This window comes from Prunus mume, linkage group LG5 (assembly GCF_029339155.1).
Source record: "Prunus mume cultivar Tortuosa linkage group LG5, ASM2933915v1, whole genome shotgun sequence".
Taxonomy (NCBI): domain Eukaryota; kingdom Viridiplantae; phylum Streptophyta; class Magnoliopsida; order Rosales; family Rosaceae; genus Prunus; species Prunus mume.
This window is the reverse complement of record NC_142702.1, coordinates 21,840,848-21,863,470: the sequence shown is the minus strand read 5'-3', so window position 1 is coordinate 21,863,470 and position 22,623 is coordinate 21,840,848. Positions and strand designations below refer to the sequence as shown.

The 22,623-nt window shown below is 36.1% G+C and overlaps 3 protein-coding genes across 3 annotated transcripts; 2 read left to right on the top strand and 1 right to left on the bottom strand.

Annotated features, from left to right (window-relative positions):
* Window positions 1-4,220: 4,220 nt before the first annotated feature.
* On the bottom strand, window positions 4,221-6,563 carry LOC103332070 (Heavy metal transport/detoxification superfamily protein). The gene is made up of 3 exons (XM_008234761.3): window positions 6,119-6,563; window positions 5,703-5,778; window positions 4,221-5,075 (listed from the first exon to the last, which is right to left on the bottom strand). Exons 1-3 carry the CDS (start codon window positions 6,122-6,124, stop codon window positions 4,660-4,662), a joined length of 498 nt encoding a protein of 165 aa, XP_008232983.2. The 5' UTR covers window positions 6,125-6,563; the 3' UTR covers window positions 4,221-4,659.
* Window positions 6,564-13,551: 6,988 nt separating this feature from the next.
* On the top strand, window positions 13,552-16,583 carry LOC107881240 (Erythronate-4-phosphate dehydrogenase family protein). Its single transcript, XM_089053699.1, has 2 exons — window positions 13,552-14,637; window positions 15,701-16,583. Exons 1-2 carry the CDS (start codon window positions 13,909-13,911, stop codon window positions 15,929-15,931), a joined length of 960 nt encoding a protein of 319 aa, XP_088909825.1. The 5' UTR covers window positions 13,552-13,908; the 3' UTR covers window positions 15,932-16,583.
* Window positions 16,584-17,367: 784 nt separating this feature from the next.
* AN (NAD(P)-binding Rossmann-fold superfamily protein) lies at window positions 17,368-22,100 on the top strand. The gene is made up of 7 exons (XM_016794575.2): window positions 17,368-18,168; window positions 18,888-19,056; window positions 19,152-19,282; window positions 20,009-20,803; window positions 20,946-20,993; window positions 21,153-21,266; window positions 21,700-22,100. Exons 1-7 carry the CDS (start codon window positions 17,506-17,508, stop codon window positions 21,769-21,771), a joined length of 1,992 nt encoding a protein of 663 aa, XP_016650061.2. The 5' UTR covers window positions 17,368-17,505; the 3' UTR covers window positions 21,772-22,100.
* Window positions 22,101-22,623: the final 523 nt, after the last annotated feature.

Sequence of the window (22,623 nt, the reverse complement as noted above, 5' to 3'; positions counted from 1 at the left end):
CCATTGATGGCTTTAAGATCCATTATTTAGACTAAAAGGGACCATGCAGTCACGTCTAATTTTGCCACATGCTCTCATTGCTCCACCTCCACAAAATCCAACCTTATTAATTGTGTGTTAACCTTTTCTAGCCGTCCAACTGAGTGTTGTTGTTTTCTTTGTGATGGTGAAACTATACCCAAATGGATTCTCTTATTTTAGTATTGATATCTCCTTTGACACGACTCATTTAATAAATAGATTACATAGATATTTTAGCATATTGACGGATTAACTTAAAATTCATTCATTTATTAAACGAGTCATGATGAATTTATCCAAAAAATGATCCAAAATTTTAATTGAATGAATTAACCCACTAATTTTTCGTGTAGATTTTGAATCGTATAGAAGATTACCACCCCACAAGATGTCCAGATTCCTCACGTGACTTTGTGAGTGTGCTTATCTTTCATGAGTTTTAATATATGCGAATTTAAAATCCATAATACAAACACTATTAGAAAACTTCATTATAAGGCCCTGATATAATGTACGTCAAAGGAAACAAAGAATGGTGGGTGGGGAAATGAGTTATCGCACAGATATTGTATATTTTCTTTTGTTCGGAAAATAGTTATTGCACAAAATATATATTATGCAAAAACCAACTTATATGTAGAAATATAATGGGAATAATTGTAAGTACACTATTTATAAGAATCATTGACGTACGATGGACACAATATTGTTTCCAGCTACAACAATTTTATTGTACATTCTGAGTCACTGATGATAAGGCTGGCTAGTCTTGGTCCTTTACATCCAAAATATATATATATATATATAGTTATTGTTTATGTGTAAGATAAGTATTGATATGAGGATGGTGGTTGTCAATTTCACAAAGATTAGGACAACAATTTTTTTGGAGGAAATCGAACTCTTAATGACAACTTATAATTCTTCACGTGAAAAAGACATCAACCTGTGTAATAGTCACAATTAAGTGTCATTTGATTTGTATATAACGATGAAAGTAATTCAATGGCTCAACGAAAGCTAAGTCGTGTAAGTCATTTTCAAATGGATTTAATTCTATGAGTTGTTTGTTAGTGTGGTGGACATTGGACAATAGATGAGAAAAAACCAACCCTTGCGTTGGTGGAGTAAGTGAAATGTTGATCACATGTTTAAAAATTATTGCTTTTATTTTCAAGTACGTTAATTACTCAATGAGGAAGAAACTTAGAAAAGCAGCCATTTCCATTGAACCTAGAGACCCTCTTTATTTCTTTCTTTACTTTCTTGGGGTTGAAGCCTTCAGCCATCCTCAATTCCTCTTGAAAATGAAACCACCCACAGAAAATGGTTGGCACTTGAGGGTTGAAAAGACCAGATCCATTGCAACAAATATTTTGCTTTGAAATATGGTCTTCAATCTTTGGTTGCCTACAAAACACACTTCCTGGAATGTTCAGAGTTCAGTATATATATATATATATATATATATATATATATATATATATCATCTCTCATATCAAATGGGCATTTTCTATTTTATATATCTTTCATAATTTAATAATGTTTTGTTGGAGGAATATTTGTACGGCCATACAGTCCTGTGCATATGTAAGTTGCCACTTTATAGGATGAGAACAGGTAGAAAGAATAAAATTATGCTTAATGTCACATGCCTCTCGTTTAGTATATGAGTTATTGCAAATTATTAATTAAGCTCATCATGTGTGTTTCAAAGACGATGGGAAAATAATTCCTTCATTCTCTTGTGAGAGCATCCACGATGATTGTTTAATAGTTCAATTGATTGAACTATTTTGATATTTATTGAATTGAACTACAGTTTTATTTGCAATGATACAGTTCAATAGCTTTAGATCAATAGTTATATATTCTTACATATTTTTTTAATACTTAAATAAAATAAAATAGATAAATTTAATAACACTAAAAATAGTATCATTGAAATATTCTCAAAGAGATCTTAAAAAAAAAAAGATCAATTTTGAATATATTTATTTTAAAAAATATATTAATTATTGTATTTTTTATATTGCATTGAATTATTGAACAATCATTGCAGATGCTCTTAATGGCATAATGAATTAATTGCTGTACTTTTTCTATTTTTAATTAGCATTTGGGTATATGCAATAATAGGGTTCATCACATAGTACTCTCTGTTGCAATTGCATTTATTGCAATGAATTAAACTACACCATTGCAAGTGAGATTTTACTGTTTTAGTTTAATTTAATGCAGTAAAATTGAATTGATCCTAACTATTGCATATGCTTATAAACTCCTACATTTGTGCCAATGATAGAATGATATGTGTATATATTGTTAATTATTTTTATACATGTGTCAAATCGTGGTCAAATCGTGATTTGCATAGAGGATGAGTATTAATAAGAACAATTCCAAATGTATCCTCATATATTCCCCAAATAATAATAAAAACAAGGGTAAACTACATAAAACCCTCAAACTATAGGGTCATTTTCAAGTTCATACCCAATTTTAGATACATTTACGAGTACATACTCAAACTCTCGGAAAACCTACAAATTGCCCTCACTGTTAGTCAAACCGTTAGTAAGATTGTCAAATGTTGATGTGGCGAATGTGAGTTCCATTTTTTTAATGATGTGGACTTATAGGTGGACAAATAAATAATAAAAAATTATGTACATGTTAAAAAAAAAAAATTCATATTAAAATGAAAAAAATCTCCTCTCTTCTCCTACCCAGTCAACCATCTCTCCTCCTAACTCAACCCCACCTCTCAGCCACCTTTCTCCTATCGCCCACCCCAAAACCCAACTCTCGTGAAGGAGAAGGGCTTGGAGGTGGTCTTGGGGTAGCTTGATGAGATCACCTGTTTGTTGAGAGCAATCCCCAATTCCTCAAGCTGTTAATAATTCAAGTATGGTGTGAGATAATGAGAATCCAAAACACTCAAACTCAAACTTTTTTTTTTTTTGGCCTTTTTATTTTGCCTTCTAATTCTCTTGAGGGTTGTTCATCTTCTTGTTCCTTCATCCATAGTTTAATTTTTACTTCCACTTGTTGCTTCAGATTCATCATGATGTCTTTTTGTTCCCCTTCTCCCCAACATGATCTCAGCATCTTCGCCATACAACAGGTAAATCCCACACTTTCTCTCTGTTCTCACGATTTTGTTTCTGTGAACTCATGAGCAACTTCCCAGTGGGTCACCCATCCTGGGATTGCTCTAGCCAAACTTCGTTTAACCGGAGTTCTCATGACTCCGAAGTCAATGAGCTCCCAAAAGGCCTCGTGCTAGATGGAGGTGGGCATGCACATATAAGGCATAAGGCACATCACCCCCTCTCCGTTGGTCAATGTGGGATGTTACACATCAAAAGCTTCTCTACAACGAAACTCCACTATTATTTTCAAATCTAAAATCTAAATCTCACACAAACCCAACAATTTCAGTTTTGACAGAGGTGGGGTTGAGTTAGGAGGGAGAAAGGTTGGCTAGGTAGGAGAAGAGAGAGGATATTTTTTTTTTTTCATTTTTAAATGATTTTAATATGATTTAAAAATTATTTTGAACATGTACATAATTTTTTATTATTTATTTGTCCACATGTAAGTCCACTTCATTAAAAAATAGAACCCACTTTCGCCACATCAACATTTAACAATCTTACTAACGGTCTGACTGACGATGGGGGCAATTTATAGGTTTTCCAGGAGTTTGACTATGTACTCGTAAATGTCTCTAAAATTGGGTGTGAACTTGAAAATGACCTATAGTTTATGGGGTTTTATGTAGTTTACCATAAAAACAATTCCAAATGTTAATTATTTACCCTTGGAAGCTTGTTGAATTACCTTGGCATAAACTTGAAGCAACCAAACCAACCAGTGAATCTGCTTCACCTAAACCAGAAATGGAACTTGAGGAGCTTATTTTATTTCATAAAATTAAAAAAAGTAAAAACTAGTGGCTGGAAGAGCTTGAAAATGATCTTCAAACAATCAAACCAACCATGATTCTTGAAGCACAAAACTCCATCAGCTAACTTCTACTGTCCAATTAACTGGCACTACACTCATAGAGACCAATACAAAGGGCAAAGAATAATGATGGCTAAATCTGACCAGTTAATCAATGGGACCAAAAGCCCTGCATCTACCTCATATAAAAAAAAAATAGAAAGACAACTCAATGACAGCCACAAAGGTAGGAGGAGGGCCATGAGGCTTCAGTTCATTTATAACATAAGCTCACACACAAAGACAAAAGATACACCTGAAACCAATACAAAGCCACATGACCCACTGAGAAAATGACAGTTACCCTTGCTTACAAAGATTAAACCACAAAACAAAGAAAATGATATTGACCATTTTCTTTACCACAGTAAAAAACTTTACCAATTGGTTAGCTCATATCAAGCTCCAAAGAAAAGCACTTGTGGTACAGACAGACCAGAAGAACTATAGAGAAAATTTAAATACATTTATTTGATCTACACACATTACTAGTGTTTTGAACATTTCAATGAGGCATGACCATCTATATACAAAGTGCAGCTCCTATTTTCTTGGGTTTGGCCTCCTAGCGGCATTCGGAAGATTTCGAGTCCCTAATCTGGGATTTGGGAAAGCTTGGCTTGTTGTTTAGCAAATAACACAAGCATTTGGATTCTCTTCCATGCTTTGCACATAGTAATATGTGGTCAGATGGGGGTTGTATGCTTTGTAAGCCTTAACAAGCTCTAAGACAGGATCTGGCTCTTTCTTTGGCTCCTCCTTCTTTGATTCCTCCTTCTTTGGTTCCTCTTCCTTCTTTGCTTCTTCTTTCTTGGGTTCCTCCTTCTTTGCTTCTTCTTTCTTGGGTTCCTCCTTCTTTGCTTCTTCTTCTTTCTTGGGTTCTTCCTTCTTTGGTTCCTCTTTCTTAGGCTCTACTGCTGGTCCTACTGAGAGTATATCTGTTTGCCAATACTTGCGCAATTTGCTCACCACATTCACCGGGTCGACACTTCCGATCACCGTTAATTTCTTCTCCTTCATGTCCATGGAGATGGAATCAATGCCTACAATTACAAATTGCAGGATCAAAACAATAAAATGAGAATTATCTCAACTCTGTTCATATCTACTATCTTTTAATATAAAAACTTCTGAAGAACAATTAGTCTCCATATGGACCATATCTTTTTGGTATTTGAGTTTTGAGTAATACTAGACATACAACCAACTTGCATAGAGCAAACTAGCACCTGCATTAAAAGTCTAAACCTGCAGAAACCAGAGGACATAGTGTGTCAAAAATGACCTCATTCATGACGTTTATCTACTTGTTGCCCTTTAGTACACATTTCAAGCCCTGATGAGAATTTAATACAGATTTCTGGTGCAGAGTCTGCTGACCTCTGCAAAACATACTAGCTAGCTAACTGTCGTCTTCCTTGCAATCCATTCACACACAAAAAGAGCAGCCTTGGTGAAAAAAAATGTTTTTTTTAAACCAATTAATAAGAACAAAAAGAAACTCTTGTTTTTTTAGCAAACTGAAAAGAAAGTAGAGAAATCTTAAATGGTTACCCTAGAGAAAGAAACCAAACTAAATCTGAAGGCTTTTATGTGTTTATTTTATAAAAAAATCATTAATTTACTCTAGAAAAAGAAACTTAAATCTAGTAAAATAATGATCTTTGTACCTGAAAGAGTAGAGACTGTTTTCAGGGCCTTCTGCTTGGCTCTGTCATCATGCAAATCCAACTTCAGTACAAACTTCTGCAAGAACAAATCACCAACGCCAAGAGATCTGATTCAGAATCTATAAACAGTGAAGGAACAAAGACATATTCACTAGAAGTATTCTAAATCTGAACAATTCTTTCCAGATAGAGACTTATGAGGACCCATCTGATTAAATATTCCTATCAGTGAATTAAACTAAGAAAACTGATACGATTTTGAGCAAAACCCATCAACAAACATGCCTTAAGTTCCCTTAAAAAGCAAACAATAAAAGGGAAAAGATCAAAAAGAAAAGAGAACCCAAAAGGGAAAAACTTGACAGCAGAACAATGAATATTCAGAAATTCAAAGGTGGGAAATTCAGATTCCAGACCTTCATTTCTAATGCTTCCTGTTTCAGAGAGATGCAGAGCAAAAACCAGAACTCAGAGCTCAAAACCAAAAATAAAAGGGAAAATAGAGATAAAAGCAATTTGCATAAATGGGATGTTGAAAAGAGAGGAAAAGAGAGGCCAAGACGAAATCGAATAATGCTTTGAAAAGGAAAGGATAGAGAGAGAGAGAGAGAGAGAGGGGGGGGTGGGGTGGTTTGGACACACTAGGTACCAGAAAATCCGAATCAAAACAAGCAATGCAGAATAGGAAAGAGAAAATTAAGAGGGTAGGAAAAAATTGAAAAAAGCTAGAGAGAGAAAGCTTTTGCGCACGAACGTGTTGAAGAATTGGGTGGGTTAATGTGTAGGTGTAAGCAAGCAGTGAAGCTATTAAGCTAAGCAGACTATGAAGCCACCACAGTCAAATATCCATGTCTCTTTTTCGAGCATGCTAGTTTGAAACTGTATATATTCATGCATTGCCTATATTTCTAGATTCTGCCCACGCGAAGTATTGGTGCGTCGAGCTCACCTTTGGCCCTCTAATTAAAGATTTTTCTATTTTTTCTTTTGGTGTTTTTTTTTGGGTGAATCTTAGGAGAAAACCCACAAAAAGAAAATGAAAAAAACGATGGTGATATCATTACTATTTCTTGTTGTTCTTCAATGTCATTATGCATGTGAGTTTTGATTTGCTGTTGAAATATTGGAACTTTCTTCTGTATGACTCTTGTATTTTCCATGCCCACCTAATCCATTTAAAACTCTCAATTTCATTTTTAACTCTTCTTCAAATTCATTAAGGCTTCCAAATATTCATTGAGTTGAGTGTTATTCATGCTGGTTGAGCTTTTATAAAAAGTGCCCTTAAAGCTAATATATAAAGATGACGTTGAATTTAGTGCCTTTAAAATTTGAATACTTTTGTGGCGTTTAATATTATGTCATTCATATTGTAACGTCAAATTTTTAATACACGTCATCTTAACTATTTAACTGACGTCGAGAGAACTACATCTATCTACTTGAATTTGCGAAACGTCATGAAAATGACTGTTACCTGGCGTTTTATGGATATCAACATATTGTCAGACTTTCCATGCCCCTATTAATAGCGTCTTAAATGCTTTTTTTTATATCGTTTTTAAAGGGTTATCATAGAAAAGTGATTTGTGTTGGAGTTTTGACAGGATAAGTATGGGATAATAATGAATAAAATAAAAACTACATTTGACAAGTACCAAACTATGTATGTTTGTACGATTGTGCACATAGTTCTTTTCCAAAATATTTATGTAATTAGTTATGAGAACTAATTGACCTAATTTTTTCTTTCTTTTGTAAATCATTTCAGCCTATCTCTTATTTAGACGATCAAATACTTCTAATCTTATGATGTAGTCATTGATTGACGTTACGCAATACGCATATGGAAAATAACTTTCTTTTGTAGACCGATTCTATTTGCATCCATATCATTTACACATCTTCAAATTCATTTTACATATCATTAGGAATCAAGTTTGAAACTCAATTTACCATCAAGGGTCCCAACACACCATGTGAGGAAAAGGATTGAACAACCCCCACTTCCATTTCTCATGTATTGTCGTACAAATGATAAGAAAAATAAAAGAAAGGGAAACAATTCCTATTTACCAATTGAGGTGAAAGTACTTGAAACGACAACAATGAAAATTCACTCATGCTGTAAAAGGCTGCCACTTGATGTCAAATCGCAGCGTTTTGGGTCCCTCTATCCCGTTTGAGAATCAAATTTCATTTTCACTTGCAGTTGGATGGCGCGTGGTAAAATCTGGAGGTTGTTACTAACTCAGTCGTCAATTTGGGCCTACGAGGGTTTGTGGGCCCCTCTACCAACCAGTCCAATGTCCAAGTACATCTGCGGGTTTTCACAACATGGGCGGCGACTCATCGTGGCCGTTGATCTAAAATGCCGCCAATATTTCATAGGTCTCAGATCTCGGGATTCAAAATTCGAATGCCACCATGTCAAACTCATAATCAAATCGTCATACTTGTTAAAAAAATTTAAAAAAAACCATATAATAAAATGTTCATTCACACTTTTTAATTTGTACGGGTTTTTTATTTAAAGAGTTTTATATGTGAATATTCTTCTTTTTTTTCTTTTTGAATTATTTATTTTTCAATATTATTTTTTATGTTAAAATATTTTCTTTATCAATTAACATGGGACCAGACTGTGAATTTCTGTGGTTTTATATATATATATATATATATTTATTTATTTATTTATTTTAGTGATATAATACTTGTTCGTCAACATTTTCAACACAAGTTAGATTATGGGTAATGATTTTCCCACTCCTATTTTATTTACTTACACTCCTTTTTTAGTTATAAAAAATACAAATTTATAAATCAACCCAATCCTAGACATGTATTTATAAAAAAACCCAAGCACTATTTAAACATAGAAACACACCCAAAATCAACCCCAAAGTCAACTTTTTGGGTGTGTTTATAAATGGGTTTTGAGTGTGTGTAATGATGGGTTTTGGGTGTGTTTATGAAGTGTTTTGGGTGTTGGATTTTTTTATAATTTCAACCTCCATTTTGGGTGTTTTAGTAAAACTATAAAAAAGGAGTGTAAGTGGATAAAATAGAAGAAATAGAAGTGGGGAAATCACCACTCTAGACTTATAAGAGCATCTGTATTGGATTCCCTTTAAGATGTCAAATACTAAATATTAAATTTAAGGGTATTTGATGATTGATGTGGTAATTTGATATTCTGCACAGTTTAAAAATTTTCATTTTGCCCGATATATCAAATTAAAATATTATTTCATTACATTTTAGGGTTGATCACAATGTACTGTAAAAGAAAATGAAATTTTTTTGGTATAAAAGGGGAATTGTGTTTGAGCACAAGTTTTGTTGTTGTTGTTGAAGAAATAGAACTGGAACAGATGTATTTATAAATAAAAATTAAATGAGTAACATACAATAGGAGGAAAAGAGTACAGGAAAAAATTTGTATTAATAACAAAATTATTTAACTGTACATGAAAAAAGCTGAAAAGAGTAAGAAGGAAACGTCCAATCATTTAAGATAAAGTATAAAATAATAAATGAAAAGAGATAAGTGAAGTAACAGCCCTATGTCTTAAAAAATAATATAATAATAATTTGAGGCTTTGCTTTTGCAATGTCAAAAGTAAACGGATAGGGCTTCAGTCTTCATTTTAGATCAGTTTTGACAATTCGATTGGAATTATGAGATGAGTGATTTTTAGTAGTTAAATGTTTATGTGACACTTTTTATACATCGTTGAAAATGCAATTAGACCCTCTCTTTTTTTTCTAAATTAAAAGAAAATTCTCAGAATTTCATCATTTATAAAAAAAAATAAAAGATGAGGATTTGCATCTTATTTTCACTTCCAAACTCTTAATGATGGTTATGCGGATGCAACAATTAAAGAGATCAAACTGGTTACCGGACCACAAAGACAGGCACTAGTGGTCATACACTATTGCATGACGATAACATCAACCAGAATTTTCCAGAACAAACAGAATAATATAATATAACAACCTATCGCCTGAAAAAATTTATAATAACAATAATAGAGAAAGAGCTAATGGCTCTATTTTTTGCCATTTATTCAAATCAAACATGGAGGCCATCGTTGAATAAAATAGAGCCCATCATCAGTTGCAGGATAGAACCAATGATGTTGCATCTTTTTAGGGATCCGCACAGAAACATATATATATATATATATATATATATATAAATAGAAAGGGAGAGAATTTTCATTGAGAGATTCTTCAAATAAGTTTTATTTAAGAGACATACTTATAGGGTCTACTTGGCATTTTTGTATATTTTCATCATTTTTATAGAGATAACTTTGAATGAATATATACAAAATAAATGGTTTAAATTAGTAAAACACAATACAAACTAGGCACTGTAAGAGTGTCTCTTAAATAAACTTATTTGAGAAATCACTCAATTGAAAGTCTCTCTCTATATATAAAGCAAAGAATAATGTTACTTTTACCACATTTGTATACTACATCTTTATACCATCTTATGTGGCAGCTGAGGTGGACAACCACATCAATTAAAATTATTTGATATTTTATTTTTTTTATGATTTATTTCAATATTTGTTTTTCTAATTGCCTTAATTAAAATACAATTTATTGATTTAATTGATGTGGCATATAATATGGATATGCAACATCATGTGATATAGAAATGTGGGATAAAAATGTGGTAAGTGTAGCATTACTCCTTAAAAGGCAGAGAATAATGAAACATTCAAAATACCAGAAAATACCCTCAGTTAATTCAAATATTAAGAATTGAAATTATTAAATAAATGAGGTAATATGGTAAATTCACATTTTTTATATTAAAAAAATTAAAATTAAAAACAAAATCAGATAATAGGTTATAATTTTATGAAACATAACTACCCATGTTATCTTTTCTTAATTATAAAAATAAAATAAAAATAAAAAATAAAACCAATTGGCATATACGTGAGCATGTACCAATGGATTAGTTAATTATAATGAATGTAAATTAGGCCACTTAATGAAGATAATGTGTTTGCCTCTGGCAACAAACTACATTCCCCTCCATCTATGTCAAAGAGACAAACATAATTATATATGACAATTAAATAATAACAAAAATTAAGGGGCCACACATAACAAACAAGGTGCTTAGAGTTAGGGGTTGGACCAAAATAATCTCATGATTACTCGCACGACTACTTTCGGTAGGTAAAAAGAAGAAGGCCTGGAGGATAGATATTGGCCATCCGAACACTATTATATTTGTCAATTCCGTAATGTTTATGCATGCGTTTATTATTTAATAACACGCATATTACGCTTTTACACTCAAATACGAGTAATGCTTCTTTTTTATGAGAGCACAAATAGTGTTTTTCCTTTTCCTTTTTATGAGAGCACAAACTTTTTTTAAGGATTGTCTTAAGACGAGTTAATTAGAATCTAATTCTTGTTCCACTATTAGTTAACTATCATTTCGACTTTATTCTTTTGTTAATTACTCTCTTAAGGTTGCCTCCTCTGTGTTTTCTTTGCTTGGGTGACATGGATATGTACGAATCTTTTTGCTTTCAAATCCGCCACAAAAGTTTGACACGACGAGGTGAGGTCCGCGGCCGGATGGAAGACATGTAAGGCTCCAAATTATTTTCACTACTACATCTAATAATCTTAATATCGTCGCGTTCCTTTGCAGTTTAGTTGCATCGAATATACCATTGGGCAGACATGACGTGAATTAGGCTGATTGACGAGGACAATAAACTCATTTCCATGCACTCAAATTCGACTCCCTCTCATCATAGATTATATTATTTTAAAGTAATTTAGACTAACGCTTGCATAAAAAATAAAATAAAAAACTAACCCTCAGTATACACTACAGTTCCGTTCTCCATAAGTTTTGAGGAGTTGGACGGATTGGGATCCCAAAAGAACCCATAAGTTGGGCACAAGCTAGGGCTAGGGTAAATATGATGGGCCCTAAATGGATTTCAAACACAATATTTGATAAGGACATGTGTTGGCCTTTTGTTTTTTTTTGGTTACAGGACATGTATTGTTTAGGTTTGGGAAGAAGAGAAATAAAAGAAGCAAAAAGTAATTGGGCTGCTCTCAGATTCATGTTTCGGCTCATTTTCTTGGGCTTTGTTAGAAACGAGCTTTCCACTTCTGGGTTTCCCAATAGAAACCTGGTCCAATGGGGCCTGCCATGCAAACTTTCCTTTCACCAAGGCATACTTCCTATTTGTTTATTTATTATTAATTTTTATTATCAAAGCGATTCGAACATGAGTGCAAGAGAGGTGGTCCACTGCTCTGTAACCCACATTTTCTTTTGTGTTTTATTTTTAATTCAAAACATCATAAAATGACTTTTTTCCTTAAATAAATGACCCATATTTGCAATTTTTTTTTCTCCATGAAATTGGAATTTAAGAAATTCTTGCCACTTTTATTGAAAGAAAATGTGAAGACTTGTCATGCTAAATGTGCAGAAATTCCCCTCCTTGTCGCCACCTCTCTCTCTCTCTCTCTCTCTCTCTCTCTCTCTCTCTCTCTCACACACACAAGGCTCCATTCACTACACACGGCTCACCCAGTTATCACTCTAGAGAAATCTACATACTCTTTTTTAGCTATTGTTTCACCTTTAGATTCAATCGAACTAACTTATGCATCGGAGGGCCTTTGGCCAACACCCCTCGGGTGTGGTCCTTTTATTCCGATTGGTTTTGCAAGGAGAAAGAGTTCAAGGAAGGAGAAAGTGGAATCTATTGATAGAATATTCGAAGGGACGAAAATCACTCCCACAATTTGGCGCTTTCATTAAGAGCACAAATTTGTGGGAGCGATTTTCATCCCTAAGATTATTCGTCAAGATTCCTTCTTCCTCTTCGCTTATCTTTCTCATTGCAAAACAATATGGAGTGAAAAGACCATACCCGGAGAGTATTGGCCAAAGGCCCTCCAATGCCTAAATTATGTCAGTGTTTGTAGGAAAAACAATAGCTAATAAAGGGTATAGAGATTTCTCTAGGGTGAGAACCGGTGACCGGAACCATGTGTGGCCAAAGCCTTATGTGAGAGAGAGAAAGAGTATGACGGCTAGGGTTTATGAGATATGATTTTTGCTGAGTTTTAGACAAAAGTTCATAATTACCTCAAGCCTTAGTGTAGCCATGTATTTATAGGAGCCTCGGAGTCTAGGGTTTTTGAAGAATAATTCTTATAGATGAAAATGAATTATTTTTACCCAACTTGGAGAGATTGATTTAATCAAGGTTTTGATTAAAATCAAATCCAATCCCCAATTAGGCTAAGAATCAAATAATTTTCAATTTGGTCAAATAATTCTCAAATTGATCGGCTTAATTATTTGACATAGAATCCAAGATATTTTGCTTCCACACTAAACATGAAATTTTTTTATTTGATTGCATCATCTTTTGTCATTACAAAAATCATTCTTCTCGCAAATATGGATTGATCAGGACAATGAGCTTACTTTCTTACATCCAAGTTTGAATTCTTGTCCTTATAAATTAGATTAGTTTTTTTCTCCAAAAAATTAGATTAGTCTGGACATCCAAATAAGAAGAATAAATTTTAAAGAAATAATGCCATGGAAATATTTACGTGAATGGATTGTTGTCGCTACCAAAAAAGAAAATATTTAGTTGTCTAGCTTTTGTTGTATACTGTTGAAAGAAGAAAAAGGACAAAGGCTGTTTTACTTGTTTTTCGTAGAGCCCAGAACGACGACGCGTGTCCCAAATGGTTGACCCCGTCTGCACTATCGTAAACCGACGAGAAAAAATATCTTCAACCAACACATCCCCCGCTCTACAACACTCCGCATGAAAAAAATCAAAATCCACCATGTTACGTTATTTTTTCCCACACATCCAAAAAAAATAAAATAAAAACTCTCTCTCTCTCTCTGTCTGTTTCTCCGTTCCTCCGTTTGTAAATCTTTCGCTACCAAAAACCCTGTTTTCCGCAACGAACCTCTTCGTTTTCGCAGCTTTCCCAAAACGTGGATCACCAGAGCTTATTCATGTCTTCCAAACTTTAATCTCCCACAAGACAAAATACTGAAAAATTAAATTAACGAGGAGAAATTGCTTCGCTTTTGTTTTTCTTATTTCAAAACCCTAATTTCCGACATCCAATTCTCCGATTTCGATTGTGAATTAGGGTTTTAATGGAGCAGCATGACAAGGACTCGTCTGCGGTGGCCATATCCAAGACCCCCAATTCGATCCAGAATTCGATTCAGGTTCTAAACGGGCCGTCCTTGGCCCACTCCGCCTGGTTCGAAATCCGATTGTTCTACGTCCGGGTCGCGCCGTGCGTGATCGATAGTGTTCCCGACCACCTCACGCTCCGTCACCTCCGCCGAGAAATTGGCGTATCGCTTGAAATCAACGGGACCAAAGTTCCAGCTTCGGACTCGGCCTCGCTCACGCTCCGGCGCGATCGGGTTGACAAGGAATCGTCGGAGGTCACGTATGTGAGCACCGACAGCGTTCGGGTCACCGGCCCGGTCGAATTCGAGGTGTATGAGAACAATGACATGGTTCTGTGTGGGTCTCTGGAGCGAATGGAGGGTGTTTGGCTCAATGGAAATGCCGGGGGATTGAAGAATGATTCGAAAACGGGTTGGAGTATGGATTGTTATATGGCTGCGTCGATCAATTCGGGTTCTTCCGCCTTTTTTCGGCCGAAACTCGGACTTTCGTCGCCGTCCATCGAGGTTTATATCGCCGGATGTTGCTCCGGCGTGCCGGTCATCTTGACAAAGACGATACAGATTAGCCCGAGGCGGAAGGGCACCCGTCACGCCATGCTGGATGCGATTCCAGAGGATGAGGAGGTTGGGAAGGAGCACGGCGAGAGCTGTAATGGGTTGGTTCGCCATCGGAAAGTTCAGGTATTGAAACGTTGTCATTGATTTTGCTTTGTGTTGGCTATTTTTTAATTGAACATGGTTTTGATAATTGTTCATAGTCACATTGTGATTTTGTGAGGATTTGGCCTGGTAGTAGTAAAGAGTTTGTATCTCTGACGAAATTCATGTAAATTTTTGTGGCTATGGACGCTCAATTATTTGGGGCTTTCCTGCATTTGGTTGTTTTATACAGGTATATGTGTTTGCCAGTATGGCATTATGTGTAAGAGTCACTTTGTAGCCTAAGACCCTGTGTTCAACTATGCCTTTGGTTGAAATTATAATATTTTGCAGTTCTATAAGATGCTCCATGAATCCTTGTTTTTGTCAAAAAATTACTTATTACTATTTCTATTAAGTGGAATGATAATGCACAACCCACTCTTTCAACGAGGGACTGATGCTGTGGATCATAAGTTTAATTTATTGCTCCAATATTTGATCCACTACTCTTTCAAAACCTGTAGGTTTATATCTAAGAAATGATTTATAATACATAGAAAACCATCCATTCTGTGGTTTTATAGGGAAATGAGAAGGGATTGCCTAATTTTGTTTATTTATTATTTATTTTAGTTGTTGAGGTCTCTGTTGGGAAGGAAATGTTTGTTGTTTTTTGGATTCCGTTCTGTTTTTGGATTTGCTTCGTCAACAAATGCAATAACCACTGCTGCAATGGAAAAGTTCCGCAAACTAGATCAATTCAGGGCTTTCTAAGTTCATTGACAAGCCTAGGGCCCTCTGCTTTTTCATTCTACTTTTTATTTTTTGGTGGACATATACATATAAAACTTATAGTGCATTGGTGGCTTGCTTATTAGCTAGTTAGCGTCATTTCTGCAATGCATTGATCAAAAGATATGCTCTTTTTGGGGGGGCTTTCCTAAAAATGTTGGTTTTTGAAGCTTGTTTTGTTACTTAATTTTCCTGCCTTCATGTTCACTTTGGTAACCCAGGCTTTGAACTGGAGGGAAGAAGCATAATTATCTTCTGTTGTTTTAACTTTTAACTGACTTAGAGTCCTTGATTGGGTGGGCCTGTGCAGATCACAGAACCTGAAATCGATGAGTATGAGTCAGAAGGGAAAATTGGACATCATTTCTACTCTGATGACATGTACACTGGTGAAGATGGCCAACTCACATGGTTTAATGCTGGTGTTAGAGTTGGTGTTGGAATTGGCCTCGGGATGTGCCTTGGGATAGGGATTGGTGTTGGACTGCTCATGCGTTCCTATCAAGCGACTACCAGTAATTTCAGGAGGAGGTTTCTCTGAACTGGATAATTGGGAATGCCTTTGGTGAAATCAAGGGGAAACAGGAATAATGAAATATTTAAAGATTGTGGAAGAGGAAGTGAGAACGGCATAAAATCGGTAACATAAATCTGTTGAGCACGAGATTTTGTAGTTGGATTGGAAGTTTTGTACAGTTGTTTCTGTTTAATAGTTTTATGTTTACATAAAGTTTTTCAAAGGATGCCAAAGTTCTTCATTTCACTCCCAAGGCTGGTTACTGGACCACTGAAATGTTGTTTGAATGAAACATAGACACTGTCACAGTGCGGATTTGCCTTGGTCCTTTTGAAACAGTTCAGCCTTCAGAGAGAGGAAAATGCAATAAACTTTGAAGATCTGATGGAGCTGTAGGTACAATAACATGACTTGTCTAGCGGCCGGCATAAGCTTGTATGAGGTTCGACTCTACTTTGATGAAGATGTATGTATTTGTCTATTTTTTCATATGTTGTAGAAAGTTTTGCTGTCTTTGGAGTTCGTTGGGAAGTTCATAACATGGATGTTTTTGTAGATAGTGCACTGTTTCTTCACTTGTTTTGAATTGTAATGTTTTTTTTCTCTTTCTCACTCCTCCATTCTATTAAATAAAATTCAGTGCGAGCAAGCAGTGGGCATGCTGTTGATGAAGTAATGATATAATTTACATATTTTGATCTCATACGTCATTAAAGAGAAGTTCTTGTATGCACGTTCGCATGATCAACACTTAAACAGGTAAATATGGGGAGGAGTTGTATACAGAAAATCAATTGCATTTTATTGAAAACAAGATTATGCATTTGTAGTTAGCAGGTGAATGCGTTCTTGTATCACCTATCCCACAAACCAAGGTTTTGGTATAACATTATTAGCCCCATCATCAACATGAGAAAACTTGCATTTCTTGATTTCATTTCATATCTTCTGTTTCTCTCTCTCTCTCTCTCTCTCATCATGAGACTCTCGTATCATATGAGAGAGATGGGAACAAATATGAAACCGGTGCGGGTAAGTAATCCATTTTTGTATACAGGTCCATGTAGCATAAAAATTGGAGAACATTTATATGTCAAGTGCTAAAATGATCTATTCCCCCCATATAGAAAACTGTTAGAACTTGCAATGACAACCATCATATTCATATTCATTCATATTGGACCTGCCAATTGCCCAATATGTAGCAGCAGCCAAATCATAATCCTCCGTAAGCTAAATATGCAACTTGTATAAAATAATAAAAAACATCAAAGGGCATATCCGCATATATTCAATATCCATAAGCCTCCATGAGTCCATGACCATGACATTTTAAAGTGCTGCTGGCCGTGGTACGTAGAGATGCTAGATACTAAAGAAGCAGAAAAAACCACCCCAAAATAAGAAAAAATGAAAAAAAAAAGGGTGGGGATATGGAGAGAATTATGTAAAATGACAAGGGTATGTGATGAGTAAACAGAGCGGCAAAGCCGAAGACGACTAGGGGGCACTGGATCTCAGCACTGGACACTTGAATTGAAGCTCTCAACTCTCTCCAGCAAAGCAATGGATGACCTCCCCAATCTTAACCCCTAGAAATGCCCAAAATTACAATCATGAACCCTAACCCGCCACCACCAACCCAAACGATGAGCGCCAGCACCGGTCTCAGATCCCCTGCGACAATGCTCCACCGTAGCAGCCCTACGACCTTACCCTCATCGCTTCCCCTGGTCGTCACTCTCAACTGCATCGATGACTTCGCCATGGAGCAAGACTCCTTGTCCGGCGTCGCCGCCGTCGAGCACGTGCCACTCAGTCGTCTCGCCGACGGAAGGATCGAGTCGGCATCCGCCGTGCTCCTACAGTCCCTTGCCTACCTCCCACGCGCAGCCCAGCGCCGCCTCCGTCCCTACCAGCTCATCCTCTGCCTCGGCTCAGCCGACCGCGCCGTCGATTCGGCCTTGGCCGCCGACCTCGGGCTCAGGCTCGTCCACGTAGATACATCGCGCGCCGAGGAGATCGCCGACACAGTCATGGCGCTCTTCCTCGGCTTGCTGCGCCGGACGCACATGCTCTCCCGCCACGCACTCTCGGCTTCAGGGTGGCTTGGTTCGATCCAGCCGCTGTGCCGTGGGATGAGAAGGTGTCGTGGTTTGGTTTTGGGGATTATCGGTAGATCTGCGTCGGCGAGGTCTCTGGCTACTAGGAGCTTGGCTTTCAAAATGAGTGTGCTCTATTTCGATGTTCAAGATGTAGAGGTACCATTTCGATCGTATTTACCTCTCTGTCTTTCATATTTGGCTAAGTTGCAGTTGATGTTTAGTAGCACAAAATGTGCTTCATTTTGAAGTTTGTGAATCGAACAAGGTTGAGTGGTTTAACACGGAGTATCTAAAATGTGAAATATGTAACATTTGAATGTGCTTTCATAGTTCATATTAATTTTGTCGAGAGACAATGTTCTTCTTATGCTTACTGAAGCATAGTATGATGGAAATGTTGTTGAATTTATGTTTGTGCTGTCCTAATCTACGTTCTGAGCTTAAAATGTATTCAGATGGGAAAAAAAGTTTAGATATATTCGTTGTGATGTTTCAAGCTTAAAGTGCGCTTCTTTAATATTTATTTTGGGACGGATTTGGGTAGGCCTTATCGAAGTAGAATGCATTACTTGTGGAAACTTAAGAAATTGTGAACTTTTACTTATTTACTTATAGGGTGTTTTGGCTGTTGTGTAGTACTTGCTACTAGCCTCAAATTCATATGAATTCTGAAAAGTAATTTTTTTTAGTATCTTTAAATATTTTTCACTATATATGAAAATAAACTTGTTTTTTCACTTTCATTGATGGTAATTGAATAAGATTGACATTGTGTATTTTCTAGTTTCAAACTACCTTTTGCGTCTCACATTTGATTCTTAAGGTTGAATTTATTATTTTTTCTTTAAACTTTTTGCCTGAAACATGATATTCAGGTGAACAGAAAAGTAAGCAGGTCTTCCATAAGCTTTCCTTCTGCTGCCCGAAGAATGGATACTCTTAATGATTTACTGGCTGCAAGTGACCTTGTTTCACTTCACTGTTCTCTGACAAATGAAACAGTTCAGATTCTCAATGCTGAATGTTTACAGCACGTAAAGCCTGGTACATTTATCTTCATTTTGGTCTGTGTTTAAGGAATTTTTTGGTCCCTTATATATTTTATATTAGCGTGGAATGAATATAGTTTTCTTGTGCAGGTGCATTTCTTGTAAACACGGGGAGCAGTCAGCTATTGGATGATTGTTTTGTGAAACAGCTTTTGATTGACGGAACCTTAGCTGGGTGTGCTTTGGATGGTGCTGAAGGCCCACAATGGATGGAAGCATGGGTATGCTAACTAGTTATGGGTTATGGACTTGCTAACATAGGCTGTGTCAATTTCTGAGCAAATACTTGTACTTGATTGCTTCAGCATGCTTTTCATTATATCCATTTAGTTTAGTTCCTTTTTTTGTTCCATTCCGGAGTGGTCTCCTGCTTTCTTGTCTTGTTAAAGGGTCCAGACTTTCTCATCAAATAGCCTTGGAGCTCTAATCTGTAGATCAAATTTTGTTGCGAACTGTCCATACTGGCATGCAAAGTGTGCGTATGTCTGTGGATGTTTTTGTTCTAGCCTTGTACTATATCTTCTCATTGATTGCCACCTTGCCTAATTGTAGGAAAAAAAAAAAAATTGTTTCTCATATCTTATCAGTCTTGGGTGCTTGGTTTCTGAATTATTGGATGTGGATTGTGCTTATCATAGTGGAAAAATTGCATTTGCATTGTTAGCCAAAACTGCCTTTGAACTAACACATGTCTCTGTAGCCCTTGCTAGGAAACCACATGGTGTTTGGTTGACATGTGATAACTTAGTGGCATTTGCCTTCTGTGAAAGGGGGAAAGGGATGGAAATGTTACTTGCTTCTGGATGATCGTATATTCTGATAGTATTTTTCTTCTTTCTTCCTCGTTGTATATTATGGCTACCCATATATGAGTGATGCACTCCTGGAACATCAAAATTTGATATATTAGGGTGATGCTAAGATATCTTGTCATGGGTTTACTTCAGGTAAAGGAGATGCCCAATGTGTTGATACTTCCACACAGTGCAGATTATAGTGAAGAAGTATGGTTGGAAATAAGGGAGAAAGCTATCTCCATATTGCAGTCATTCTTCTTTGATGGGATTGTTCCAAAAAATGCTGTATCGGATGAAGAGGATGAAAGTGAAATAGGTGATGAAAATGAAGGGTCAGATAAACTGGACAGAGAAAGTAGCTTGCAGCTATCCGTTGTTGAGCAACCAACTGAAGTCATTCATGCAAGTCCAGAAAGCTCTCAGAAGAAAGAAGCTAATCAATCCAAGGAGTCTCCTAGCCAGCACCAAGGTTCAGGTTTGTCTCAAAGTACTGCCACTCGATCTGATGGAAGACGAGGCAGAGCAGGTAAGAAAGCCAAAAAGAGGCACGCACATCAAAAATCCAGGCAAAAATCTGATGACCCTTCACAAGAAAAAGAAAGTACCTCGCAGCGGGAAGAAGACACGGCTATGAGTGGCACTGATCAAGCATTAAGCTCCAGCTCTCGGTTTGCCTCCCCAGAAGACTTAAGAAGTAGGAAAACTCCCATAGAATCAATGCAAGAATCTCCTTCCGACCAGCTTCTAAAATCTAGCAGGAGGCTCAGTGGAAAGCCTGGTGAGCTGTTGAAGGATGGGTATGTTGTATCTTTGTATGCAAGAGATCGTCCTGCTCTCCATGTCGCAAGGCAAAGAGTTAAAGGTGGTGGTTGGTTCCTAGATACTATGTCAAATGTATCGAAAAGAGATCCAGCAGCTCAGTTCCTCATTGTTTTAAGAAGCAAGGTTAGTATGCAAGAACTTATTTCTTTTCTTTTCTTTTGGACCTAAATTGTCTCCTATTATGCAAACTATGGTGGCTAGTGTGACTGAATTTTTTAATTGCGATCTGGTTAGCTGATATGAGAGCATTGATTTTTTATTGTAGGACACAATTGGTTTGCGATCTTTTGCTGCTGGTGGAAAGTTACTGCAGGTAATGTTAGTTTACTGTGGTTGCATTCGAACTCCCTAACATTGCTTTTATCAACTGTCACTCCAGGAAGTCCTTAACTTTGAAAGAGATTACAAATTGATCCTAAAATGTCACAGCTTCTGTTTGGGATTAAAATCAGGTGCCATTTTAACATTGCAGATAAATAGAAGAATGGAATTTGTATTTGCCAGTCACAGTTTTGATGTCTGGGAGAGTTGGATGTTGGAAGGTTCTCTGGAGGAATGTAGGCTGGTTAACTGTAGAAATCCGTTGGTAAGTTCCTGTACTTTATGTAGTTATATTATATATGCTTTCATGATAAAGTTGTCTCCTTAAGCTTGACCAAACACGTTCCCCCACAAAAGAAGAAAAAATTTGCTGCCATAGGTGATTAGATTTGATACTGTAAGAATTTGCCTCTCATTTTTGACTCCATGCTATAATTGTATCCCATCCTAGATGTGCTAAATTGTGAGGGCTTTGTTTGGCTTGCTAAATTGAGCTTATTATTCAATGAAGAATGATTTTCTGATGATTTGCTTTGTATGCCTCGATTGAACATTTTACTGTTATCAATTGCCTTGGTTAATTTTAGTGCATATATTCATTTCATGTGAAGTTCATAAAATAGTTAATATTGTTGGCAATTTCATTCCTCTCACCTTTAGAATTCTTCATTGATGCAAAAAAAAAAAAAAAAATGTAGGCTGTTTTGGAAGTAAGCATCGAGATTCTGGCCACCATAGGGGAAGATGGGGTTACACGCTGGCTTGATTAGACTCGAACGTGAGAGTATAAGGAGCTGAACATTATTATTCTGATTTTTTTTCCCTCTTCTGATGTTTGTATCATTTTTAAACATCCTGAAAGTTGTAAAGTTCTTTTTTGTTATTTTTTTTGGTTCCCTCCACTTCCATTTCCAGTTTTTGTGTTATAATATTATCAGCTAGTAGGGAGATTTGTGTCTGGGTTTTCAGCCTCCGGATATGAGATGCATGTATTTTATAATGTACAAGGTATAATATCCTTTGGTTTCCTCCAAGGGATGGCGGTTGTATAACTCATTCCTCAAGGAAGTTTAAGTTTAGTGTTATTTTATGACCTAAATATGCTTAAGTGCACCAATTGGCAGATACGGGATGTGCACAAGTCATTTCTACCTTCCTGTTAAAATTTCTTCGATTATGTTCAAGACTTGAACAAAGCTCATACTGAAGAGTGGGTTTCGTTTACGATTGTGATCCCATTGTATGTACCAGGTGTTCTGATGGAATGCATTTTAGGGGTATCCCAATTTAATCACACGTACTGTTATATATTTTAATTTTGTCTCGTGATAGTGTTGTGATTGGTTCGGAATACCTTTGTATTGAAGTTCTTTTTGGGGCGGGACCTTGGAATGCTGTACAATGCTCTTAGCAACTCCATTGTCCGAGGACCACCAAAGAAGTAAATAATGAGCCTCATAATTAAATTGAATTTCCCTCGCAAATTGTTGTAGGACGTGATTAACTCATAATTCCAATTAAGACGTGATTTCATGATTCACTTCGGATTAACTCATATTAAATTAACTAATTAGGTTTTGCTTGTTTAGTACGTGTTCTTTGACTCTGTTTAACAAAAGGAG

What these genes read in the sequence shown, in the direction of transcription:
- LOC103332070 (XM_008234761.3), bottom strand. An exon ending in AACAGTCTCTACTCTTTCAG is followed by an intron (nt 5,076 to 5,702) that starts GTACAAAGATCA and finishes TTGTAATTGTAG; the next exon opens with GCATTGATTCCATCTCCATG.
- LOC107881240 (XM_089053699.1), top strand. Translation starts at nt 13,909, where the DNA reads ATGGAGCAGCATGACAAGGACTCGTCTGCGGTGGCCATATCCAAGACC. An exon ending in TTCGCCATCGGAAAGTTCAG is followed by an intron (nt 14,638 to 15,700) that starts GTATTGAAACGT and finishes GGGCCTGTGCAG; the next exon opens with ATCACAGAACCTGAAATCGA.
- AN (XM_016794575.2), top strand. Translation starts at nt 17,506, where the DNA reads ATGCCCAAAATTACAATCATGAACCCTAACCCGCCACCACCAACCCAA. An exon ending in TCGATGTTCAAGATGTAGAG is followed by an intron (nt 18,169 to 18,887) that starts GTACCATTTCGA and finishes CATGATATTCAG; the next exon opens with GTGAACAGAAAAGTAAGCAG. An exon ending in TTTACAGCACGTAAAGCCTG is followed by an intron (nt 19,057 to 19,151) that starts GTACATTTATCT and finishes TTTCTTGTGCAG; the next exon opens with GTGCATTTCTTGTAAACACG.